General features: G+C 39.0%; 1 protein-coding gene across 6 annotated transcripts in view; it reads right to left on the bottom strand.

Moving 5' to 3' along the window:
• CDC14A (cell division cycle 14A) overlaps positions 1-12,303 on the bottom strand; it is a 171,267-nt gene that overhangs the window by 134,927 nt on the left and 24,037 nt on the right. For all 6 annotated transcript variants that reach the window (XM_010377242.2, XM_030935849.1, XM_010377241.1 and 3 more), the window contains one exon: positions 11,783-11,858. In XM_010377242.2, the coding sequence (XP_010375544.1) occupies positions 11,783-11,858 (76 nt within the window). The remainder of the gene's footprint in view (positions 1-11,782; positions 11,859-12,303) is intronic.

Here is a 12,303-nt window from a genome sequence, read left to right as displayed (position 1 = left end):
TACAAAAACACTGGGTAGGAGTATCACTTAAGCCCAGGAGATAGAGGCTGCAATGAGCCATGAACATACCACAGCCGTCCAGCCTGTGCAACAGAACAAGAATTTGTCTCAAAAACAAACAAACGGCCGGGCTCGGTGGCTCAAGCCTGTAATCCCAGCACTTTGGGAGGCCGAGGCGGGCGGATCACAAGGTCAGGAAATCGAGACCATCCTGGCTAACACGGTGAAACCCCGTCTCTACCAAAAAATACAAAAAACTAGCCGGGCGAGGTGGCGGGCGCCTGTAGTCCCAGCTACTCGGGAGGCTGAGGCAGGAGAATGGCGTGAACCCGGGAGGCGGAGCTTGCAGTGAGCTGAGATCCAGCCAGTGCACTCCAGCTTGGGCGGCAGAGCGAGACTCCGTCTCAAAAAAAAAAAACAAAAAAACAAAAAACAAACAAACAAACGGCCGGGCGCGGTGGCTCAAGCCTGTAATCCCAGCACTTTGGGAGGCTGAGGCGGGCGGATCACAAGGTCAGGAGATCGAGACCATCCTGGCTAACACAGTGAAACCCCGTCTCTACTAAAAAGTACAAAAAACTAGCCGGGCGAGGTGGCGGGCGCCTGTAGTCCCAGCTACTCGGGAGGCTGAGGCAGGAGAATGGCGTGAACCCGGGAGGCGGAGCTTGCAGTGAGCTGAGATCCGGCCAGTGCACTCCAGCTTGGGCGGCAGAGCGAGACTCCGTCTCAAAAAAGAAAACAACAACAACAACAACAACAAAAATAGTATTTGACTCAAAGAAAGTCTCTTATTGCCAATGCCCTTATTTCCTGACAGGTTTATACAGATACTCCTAAGAAATAGAGAGAAAAAAGGCACAGCATTTAATTCAGCTCAGTTGAGTTGATGCATTGAAGTTACCTAGAGATGTAAAGGTTACAACCAATGGTGCTGACACTTGATTCCTCGCTTTCTTAATTTGGGACTACTGACTGCCTGAACATTTCCTTTTTCTGTTTTATTTCATTGTCTCATTGTCTGTTGGGTGGTTGGTTGGTTTTGCCACTTATTTGTTCTCCATCAATAAGTTATGTTTGATTTACCAAAAAGGAAATAAAGTCTCTTCAGACCTAAGCATCTCCCATCATCTCTGAATTGCAAATATCTAAATACTGCCTTACACAGGCCAGGCTCTCAATAAACATGAGTCAGACTGAGCATAGGGACTCAACGCTCTCCTGGCTCCCAGCCTCTCACTATTTATGTTTCCTAATGCCCTAAAATACCTGTGGGGAAGAAAATATCAACAGTCTATCTCCAAGTCTGGATTAGCTTTTTTGATGCTCTTTTCTACTAAGAATTTAGGTTTCATGACAAACTACTGCTATTGTTTAATAATGTGAAACTATTTTACAAATCTACTTGCTGAAAGGGACAAGTCATAGTGCTGTTCTTTCATCACTGATGGTGATTTCTTCCTGGGGTTTTTTGGAGGGGGTTGAGGGGAGTAGAATCTTTTGTGTTTGCCTGGTTTTGTTTTATCTCTCTCTCATTCTAAAGTATATAGAACACAGAGACTTATCCTGGAACATGAACCGTAAAACTAAAGGACAGAATTCTGAGGAAGACTTTCTTTTCACTGTATAGCTATAAATATTCTTTAAGTAAATATAATACAAATTAGCACTTTAAAGATTTTAGAAGAATGCTTAAACTTTATAAGCGTTCATAAATTACATCAGGTAAAGAATAGTCTTCACAAAATCTTCCTAGAACCTTTATTTAAAAATATTTCCTATGAGAAACTGCCCACAGGAAGCAAACATAACTGACTTTTTTTTTTTTTTTTTTTAGAGCTTTCTGCCTGATTTTTAGGAAAATGTTTAAAGCTGCTAGCATTTACTTTGCTTAGATATTTTTGGAATTCAGTTTCCTCAGTTAAGTTTCAAAAGCACTCCAACCAAGAAATGATTTCCTGCTTAGTGAAGCTTGGCCAATATCTCCAAGGCCAAATCACTGAGAGTGGAGTTCTCTCACTCGAGGAATCAAAACGAATTCAAAGTGAATGAGAGCAGAGAACAATCTGCTAATCTCAAAATTAGACCTTGTCCTAATTTCCTAATTAATTTCCTAATTAATCTCAAATTTGCTAATCTCAAAATTAGGCCTTGTGCTAATGTCCTTTTCACAACTGGGGCCTCCCTCTTACGGCCATCCTGGCCCATGGTTTTATACCAGTGATGCTGTTCAACAGAGGAGACATTTTGGTATTGGAACAAAAATTTGAGGGATAACAACATATTTTGTCGATTTTTTAGCTGATGTTTTATATGAGTGGGCTGATTTAAAAAAAAAAAAAAACTCTTTAATGTTTTTCCCTCTCAAATTTTAAGCATGTCCCCCACTTAAAAAATACTATTACATAATCAAAGCACCCTAGAAGAAGCAATACTAACACCCAGTGCAGACACTGATGACTGAAGTACCTTCTACGGAACATTAACTTCTCTTTTGAGATCTTTCATGGAAGAACTTTACCATGCAGACAAAGTCACAGTTTGGAGACAATAGGACGGGACTCTATGTATGAGCCCAGTCAATGTTTTCTCAGATTCTGCCCTAATATCAGGAGAATATCACGCCTCTAAATTGGACAGTGGCCTCTTCCTTATTCCAGTCTGTCTCCTCTGTAGCTGGGACCACAGGAAGGTGTCACCACGCCTGGCTAATTTTTGTATTTTTAGTAGAGATGGAGTTTCACCATGTTGGCCAGGCTGGTCTTGAACTCCTGACCTTAAGTGATCTGCTCACCCCAACCTCTCGAAGTGCAGGGATTACAAAGCAAATATGATGAGTGGGCCCTTCAAGGAGAACACTTGCAAAGTTATGCCTTAGCCACAGGCTTTCAATGAGCTATCTGCTCTATTACAGATTATTTTCTGCTTTACACAAGAAGCTCACAGGTTACAAAAACACTGTGTGCCATAGCAAAGACCTTTAAAATCAGTCAATTCCAATAAATACAGTGTAAATATATAATAGAGGGGGTAACAGAAAGAATACTAAGACCTCTGGACTATTTGCCGGCTCTGTAGCAGCACAGCACATGAACCATTATAAATCACAATCTCCAGGCAGCCACTATCCACCTTATGTTTTAGAATTCTATCTTGAAACTAGAACAAATACCCTTCTTTTTTCTTTTCTTTTTTTTTTTTTTTATACCGTCTCACTCTGTCACCTAGGCTGGAATGCAGAGGCACGATCTTGGCTCACTGCAACCTCCACTTCCCAGGTTCAAGTAATGCTCGTGCCTCAGTCTCCTGAGTAGCTGGGACCACAGGCAGGTATCACCACACCTGGTTCATTTTTGTATTTTTAGTAGAGATGTGGTTTCACCATGTTGGCCAGGCTGGTCTTGAACTCCTGACCTCAAGTGATCTGCTCACCCCAATCTCTCAAAGTGCGGAGATTACAAAGCAAATACCCTTCTGAACTTTCTAGACTGAAGTGGACACAGCCAGCCCTCTATAATAACCATAACAACGGCTTGCATTTATTGTTCACTTGTGACATTTCACCATTTCCCAAAGCAATAGAAATGGCACCAGAGGGGTCTGGTTTAATCAGACACATAATGTCTCCCAGACTAGGGGTCCTGGGCAAGGCTAAAATATAATGAGCATACTGTGTTTTACAAGGAGAACATAAGCCCAGAACCAGAGAGGGCCTTTGAGGAACATTTACACGGCAAGAGTAATAAGCAGGATCAATCCAGAACTTTCTCACTGAGCCTGATAATTTGTCTAAATCTTAATTGTGAGGCCATAACAAGTTTCATGCTTCAGAATTTAAATAATTCTCAGGTTGAATTGGTCAATAGTACTAAGATTTTTCAGAAATAATTAAATCTAACTCTAAATCGTATCATATTATTATTGTATTGTATTTCATTATTTTAACAGATTGGTTCAGAATCACCTACAGGGCTTATATAATAAAACACAGATTGTTGGGTCTCACCTCCAGAATTTCCGATTCAGTAGGGCCTGAGAATTTACATTTCTAACAGGTTTTCCAGTAATGCTGACACTGTTGGTCCAGACATCACACATTGAAATCCACTACTCTAAGAAATGGCTAAATTTTGGAGAAGCACTACCTAAACATGTACCTGGTTCCACCAATGGGAATCTTTTATATGGAAGCTAAAACGCTGTCCATCTGGTCAAGTTGTCCCCAAAGAACTCAACATTCTCTTAAAAAGGAATTCTAAATCATGCAATAAGCCTTTTAAAAGCATTTTACAAAAAACACATTTCCCCAGATTCCTCAGCAAACCTTATTACAATTTGTAAATTCATGCATTCCAGGTGATAACACTTTAGGAACAAGTCCCTTTAATGATTCCGTAATTAAGCTGCCTTAAATGTCATTATTCCAGAGGTTCCAAATTCAGACGTTCTCAGGTGCCAAGAATCTGAAGTGGGGCAGCTGGTAAACAAGAAAAGCATTCCCTATCCAAAGCGCACTGAGCTCCAACCTGCTGCTCGTGAGGGAATCTGGGTGCAGAATGGTCAGATACTGCAATATTTCAAAAAAGCCAAAATGGAAGCTTTCATAAACTGCAGATATTGACTATGAATTAAAGTTTTTTAAACAGTGTTTATGCTCAAGAAAACATGTCTGTGGACAGAATGCAGGCCACAGGTGACCAATTTGCTAAATCTGGGTGCCATCATACTGCTGCTGAAGAAGATTCTGTGGGTTCCATCAGCATAAAATGAGCAGCTGTTGTGTGTCAAACACTTTGCTGAGCAATGCAGTGACAAGGGGAGAAGAAACCCACTCTCTAACCTCAAAGGCTAATGAATATTTAATGCAAAATATTGGCCAAGGTTTATTACAGAGGAGAATAACTGTATAGGGATGCATTTACAGCACACAAGGACCAATAAAATGATACTAATTACAGGTACAGTAAGTGTTTCATTTAATAAGGCAAAAAAATAGTAGATAAAAGGTGGAATTTAGTATTGACTATCTATCAATTAACATAATCAAACCTACAGAAATTTCTGTATTGCTTACCTGAGAGTCAAAGTTTTGCCCCTGTTATGTAAATCATAAGTGTATATCATAAATACTAAATGTACTTATAAACCAAAGTACAATGACTGCTATGATAGAACAATACAAATAAGATAAGGGTATTTACCCCAGACATTTTCCATCTTGGAAAGAAAAGCTATGTGAAAGGTTATATTCTAGTGGGATAACACCCTGCAAAACACAAGCCACAGCAACTTGGAGAGAGAAAAGATAATGACAAGCTGCACAAATAACAAATAGCTCAGGCTACGCTCGGATTATGGCAACAAACACAAATCATGCACTTGTTCAGCTTCAGTCAGGAGAGCACAAACTACTTAACCATTCAATAACAAAAGGTGATACAATTAGGCTCAAAGCCAAAGGCAAAAAGAAAAAAAAGAGTTAATGGTCAATTTAAAGAAACACAGAAAAGTAAAATCTTCAAGTTATTTGGTTAGAACGCTGTATTTAATTAAGCTGTATCAATCAGTCTGACTGAGCTAAGGAAGACATTAGTGCAGCCTGGATAAGATGCTGTTTAATAAAAATAGAGCCCATGCACCTCCTAAACATGCAAGTTCTGTCAATGATCATGGTCACATGAAGGAGATCACAGCACAGAGACCTCAATGACCAAGGCATCATTCTCTTACAGGTGGCTAGGCTAGACCAGTAATGGCCGCAGCAATCAGCATCTCCATAGCAATCAGTGTTCATCTCACTGCAAAAGCGATAAAATGAGCAGGTCTTCCTGTGAGCAGCCATGACCTTTACAAGTTTTACCTCCAACTTTCTCAGGAAAGGAATACTCTGGAAAATGTTCTTTGGCTGTACAAAACAAAATATGGTTTATGGTTTTATTTAGTGCCAATATGAAATAGATTGAATCATTCCTTTAAAAAGAAAAAGGTGTCTCTGTGTGGCCCATTTTGTTACAAACCCAATACATTTCATTAACGAAATAGCACAGTTGATTAAAGCAGAAGTCAAAATGTCAGAGAAAAGTTCCTCATAAAGATGATTTGATCGTGTTAATAATCAATAATTGAAGGCATGTGGGATTCTCTATAAATGGGGTTCTTCCTGCCTGAGGATTCCTAACAGGCATAAGTGGTTCTTGCCTTGCAAACTCTGTTTAGGCTCGCTCCCATGGGAGATGACATTGCTCTGGAGCCCCTAGAACCTCTTTAAACTACATGAACTATCTCCAGAATGTAGCTTGCTTTTCTTCCCTACAAACCCATGAGCTAGAAACAGATGAGAACCACATGAAGAAATCTCAGCATGTTTTTGTAGTTATAATAGGGTGGTCTAGTCATTATATCAAAAGAGTTCTTGTGTATATAACCACCTGATATGGGGCAGGTGCCTGGTTTCCAGGATAGGATTATGGCACTGATTCATTCAGCAACAAGGACATTCCCTAAGCCCCAGCATCTGCCAGATACTTCCAATGCTTCAATATAACCATTGGTTTCATCATGACCACCCCTTCCCCTTTTACCCTGAAAGGGCTATGTGGGATGTTTTGTAAATTTAAAATTCCATTTCTGTGAATATTCCCTTAATCCTTTTTTAAAACAGTCCTCAAGATTACTGTAATTATCCTGTTGATTCATAACAGCAGGTATTAAAAAAAAAAAAAAAAGCACTGCCCTAGAAAATGTCCCCCTTTTCTAGAGATTTTTTTTCTCCAAGCTGAGGTTTTATTTTTCTCAGAGGAAAATGAAATCAATAATTAAAACTGTATTGATGGCCAAGCACAGTGGCTCATGCCTGTAATCCCACCACTTTGGGAGGCTGAGGCAGGAGAATAGCTTAAGCCCAGAAGTTCAAGACCAGCCTTATTAACGTAGTGTGTCCCTGCCTCTACAAAAACTGGAAAAAAAAAAAAAAAAGTTAGCTGGGTGGGGTACAGCAGTGCACACCTATAGTTCCAGTTAGTCAGTTGACTGAAGTGGGAGAATCATCTAAGCCCAGGAGTTTGAGGCTGCAGTGAGCTATGACCACACCACTGCACTCCAACCCAGGTGACACAGTAAGATCCCATCTCAAAAAAAAAAAAAAAAAAAAAAAAAAAAAAAAAAAAAAAGAATAGATTGAGGAAGGTATTCAGTTTTTTCAAAATACCACAACTTTGTCTTTTGTTAGTAAAGTCTTCTTTTTCAGAAGACGTTAGCCCAGTGTTCTTAGCATTGTCTGTGTCAAGGATCCCTCTGAGAACCTGAAGAAAAGTCATGAATCCTCCTAGAAGAAAAATGTAAATGCATACAAAATTGTACATATAATTTCAAGGGTTTATGGATCCCTTGAGTTACCAGAATAATAATTCCGGCTCTAGCCTATCAATCATTGATGACATTTAACATTAAATAACATACACAGTTTAACAAACTGTTCTCACTTCAATGCATCTTCCCTCTTTTGATTGCTTCCCCTATCCTAGGGGGAATACCAAAAAGTAACCTATTACTGCTTCAATCCTAGTACTGACAATTTTTTAAAGCAGTTTAAATAAGCAGCAGGTTTTTTGTTGGTGATGATGCCTTTTATGTTTGGATTTTTAATCTAAGCATATATTTGATGGAATAATTTTCCATTCTAATTGACATAATTAAAATAAGGCCATTGGGAATAGAATGTGTATGGACACATATACACAAAAATAGTGATAAATCACCACCTCAAATCATCAACTGGAAAAAAATACCTTCTCATTTCAAAAATGAGAAATTTGGGATTGGAATAAAATGTACAGCAAAATATTACCTAGCTATATAAAGCATAGAATAAGGAAGAAAAATCATACAAGCTTTCTTGGAAGGAATAAAAATTTCCAAACTAAAAAATGAAATGTGCCTAAAATTGGGAAATCACACAAGAGAAGAATTCTAAGAAGTTGTTACTGGTTAACACAGTGTGAAATTACTCAGAGAAGTAAAGGAGTTTGAGGATCCAGCAAATGCCATCAGATTCGGCATTTAAGATGCTATTAGAGCAGTTTCAGTAGAGTAGGGAAGGCAAAAGTGAGATAAGAAAGGGCTAAGAAATCAGCGCACAGGAAGGATGGAGGCCGGCTCTTCTTCTGCAACCTCTGGAAGCAAAAGGAGAAAGGGGGATCTGCAAATAAAGGGGATCATGACAAAGTCAAAAGACTTCTCTGTGTGTCTGTTGTCCCTGCACTGGGCACCGAGAACACAAAGATATATTATATCCTCCACCTCCCACCCTCTAGGAGGTCAGAGTCTAGCGAGAATGACAGGTGCAAAGAGGTCATCACAATTCATCAAGGATAGAGAGCTGCACAGAGAATTATGGGAAAACAAGGGAGGCACCCTCAATCCAGTCCAAAAGGACAGGAAGATGCTTCCTAAAAGGTAGTGGCTGGACAAAGTATTAAAGAATGAAGAACTATCAAGCCAGAGGGTAAGGGCATCCCAGTCAGACTGGTCTTCATGAGCAAATGCATGGAACAGCTGGTATGGCAGAGTAAAGTGCAAGGCTGGGAGTGGCAAGGGTACTGCTGCTTCCCAGTAAATTAGTGCATGAAATCATCCACTGGGAAGACACCAAGGGTGAGAGCTGACAAGGCAGAAAGACAAGAAAGCAAAGTACCCAAGACCTTACTGAAGTAAGTGACCATAGGCTGCAGGCAAGAGACATCAGCAGGGTGCCAGTGGACTGAGAGAACAGGGAGACTGAAAGTCTAGCAATCCCAGTAGTGTGAGAGGGACAGAATGTGCAAGGTGAATAACAAAGGCATTTTCCAAAGGGGAGAATCTGGAGTCTGGGTTCCTGGAAGTGAAGCAGACAGAATGGCCCTAACACTTACAGGAATGAAAGAGGCAGAGAAGACTCAAAGTCAGCGTGGGACAACAAGGTGAGGTAGCTGGGGCAAAGCGAAGAGTGAACAAAGGGTGACTTTAAACCAGAGGCTATGGTTGCTACGGAAGGTGGAAAGAAGGACAGGAAAAATGCAGTCGAGAGCCATGAAATCTAGCACTGACTTTACCTGCTGCATTGGGCAAGTCACACACCTTTCCCAGGCCTCCCTTTCTGAGTCTTGCCTAAATGGTCATTTAGATTCCTAAAATTATATTGGACAGCTTTCCCATATAGAAACAATAGCTTTAAGGCTGAGAGGCAGGTGTTCATCAATTTTGTAGAAGAACTGTCTTTATTATATTCCCTATCAGAATTCACAAATGTTACATTGGTAACTTTATTATGTATAGGACTTTAAAATGTACAAAGCTTTTAAATATTGGTACACTTTGGATATCTGTCCTGTGCAAATCTCATGTGATCCCCAGTGTTAAGAGGTGGGGCCTTGGGTCATGGGAGCAGATCCCTTATGAACGGCTCAGTGCCATTCTGAGGGGATTGAGTGAGTTTTCACTCTTAGTTCCCCCAAGATTTGGTTGTTAAAAAGCGTGTGGCACCTCCCTCCCCTCTCTCTTGCTCCCTCTCTCGCCATATGACATGACTGTTCCCCTTCACCTTCTGCCTTGAGTGAAAGCTTCCTGAGAGACTCACCAGAAGCAGATATTGGTGCCATACTTCATGTACAAAGCCTGTGGAACCGTGAGCCAAATAAAACTCTTTTCTTTATATATAAATTGCCTAGCCTCTGGTATTCCTTTGTAGCAAGGCAAAACAGACTAAGACACATATATTTTCTAATACAATACTAACCACCACCCCGTGACAGTTCTATAATTCCTGTTTCACGGATGAAGAAACTAAGATTCCACAAAACTGAAGCAATTCCAACTTTGGATTGGTACAGTAAATCTTTTTCTCCTAATTAGAGATTCTATTTAGTATGCTTCATTGAGATAACTCACGACTTATCAACATTTAAGTTTTTAAAACGCAATCATTCAGCAAGTAATACAGTGCCCATTAATTGTCCTAAAGCTACGTATGTCATTCCAGACATCCAACAGATTACCTTACCACTAAAATGAACCAAGTGGAGTTTTAATAAAGTTTAAACTTTATTAAACTTCCATAATGTTGAAACAAAGCACTATAAATGAAAGCAAATAGAAACAAGTTTACATACATACACTTACCATACCGTTCAGTGTAGGAAATGGTAGAAAAAAATAGTCTCAACTCAACCCATCTAATCTTGTGCAACTGCTATGAGTAGAACACTGAGTCACACTAGTGATTTTACTTTCCTGATAATGACTCCTTTCTCTTTGGCTACCCTAGATAGCACTCAGTTCCCAGATTAATTATAACACCCAATTCATTCCAACTACATACTAATGACTAATCAAGACAGCAAAGAAATTCCTTGGTCTTCAAAAGAAAAAAATAGACTTCCATTATTTATTAATTTTCTTTTCTTATTTATTCAGCCATTAAAAGTTCATTTTATTTAAAAGGATATTATTTACTTCCTTGGTGATTGCAAAAACCTCTATTTTACTTTCTAAAATACTGGTTTCTTTTCTGAAAAACAGATCTGGCTTAATTAAAGGAATTTACATGTATCTTTTCAAGTCAGACAACTTTATAAGTTAATTCCTATAAAAGTTGAGTAAAACAGATTTTATTGGGTTGGTTCAAAAGTAATTGTGGTTTTTAACATTAAAAGTAATTGTAAAAACCACAACTGCTTTTGCACCAACCTAATATGTTATATGATTTTTGATTCTTTTTGGCATAATTCCATGTCCACCTCTCACTTTGAAATCAATGGCAAAACTTCAAATTCATAAGGATACAACATATTCTACAGGAAATTCTCCATCAGACTGCTTTTTATACCTAAGTTCATTAAAAACCAATCAAATCAAAAGACAATCACAGAACAGTTAACATGTCCAAGGCATTGCACTATGTAACACTAGTAACATTTTACCCAACAGAAAGAGTAAAATACCTGAGCACTATAATTTATTATTTACCCTTAAGAGTCTGTTGTATAGCATTTTGTCTTTCAAACTGAAATCGTTAAGATCTTCATTTAGAAATTGGAAGACAAAGAGATACATATTGCTTTCTGTGTGATAAAATAAGTTCACTAAAACTAGGTATATAGATGAGTTTCCTCATATGCTTGAAGAAGAAAAAAAAAAGCCACATGTCAAAATCCACATAAAAGTACAGAAAATGAAACCAGATACCCATGTGAAATCAAAAATATAGATGAATACTAAATGTATGACCAGAATGCTATCATCTCAGGTAAAATTCCATTCTCTGTCACTGCTGGTTCATCAATCTCACTTGGCTGTTAACCACACAGAACATTTAAGAAACATGCAAAAAATTTCAATCTTGACCAAACAGAAAATGTTATGCACACAGCTCCAGCCATGATGAGCCCTTTTCATCACTTGGAAACAGGGTCTACAGGCATATCTGAAAGTTTCAGAAAAATTATCTAGGAGGGAATTTGATAGACTCATTAACAACAGCCTAAAAGGATTTGTGCTTTCTTTCTTAGATCACTATTCCAGTGACTTCATTCAGCTCATATTGCAACTCATTCTGAAAACTGAAAGAGGTTAGCATGTCCTTTGTGGTATAATCAGGAGGATCACTTTCAAATTCTAGGTGAACTACTCACATAAATTTCCAGAGATCAAGATCATCTGACTAAATATTGCATGTACACCAACCCCACTGAGCAGACCCTATGGTTCAAATATTTTAACTCCAAATTACAAATATCACTACAATACTCACTTTTAGTTTCTTGTTTAGTTTGCAGCAATATCTGTACACCATTGCCAAGTTCAGCGGTCCAAAATCTGCATAGAAACTAAGATACAAGAAAAACAAAAAAGTTAATATTTAGTAAAAGTACAACTTTCAGTAACATCAATGTTCATCTTTAATTTCATTAAATTTACAATCAAATTTCAATTATCTTATAAATAATCTGATCTATGGTATAATCCAAATAACTAATGCTTTCATCCTAATGCCCTCTAGTTACTCTAACTAGTCTCTATTTTAACAGGGAACTAGTGGCTGGGCACGGTGGCTCACGCCTGTAATCCCAACACTTTGGGAAGCCAGGGCAGGCAGATTGCCTGAGGTCAGGTGTTCGAGACCAGCCTGACCAACATGGAGAAATGCTGTCTCTACTAAAAATAAAAAATTAGCCAGAAGCGGGGGCACCTGCCTGTAATCCCAGCTACACGGGAGGCTGAGGCAGGAGAATCGCTGGAACCCAGGAGGTAGAGGTTACGGTGAGCCACAGA

This window comes from Rhinopithecus roxellana, chromosome 8, assembly GCF_007565055.1.
Source record: "Rhinopithecus roxellana isolate Shanxi Qingling chromosome 8, ASM756505v1, whole genome shotgun sequence".
NCBI classification, from domain to species: domain Eukaryota; kingdom Metazoa; phylum Chordata; class Mammalia; order Primates; family Cercopithecidae; genus Rhinopithecus; species Rhinopithecus roxellana.
Note: the sequence above shows the minus strand (reverse complement) of the source record. Positions and strands in the feature narration are given on the sequence as shown.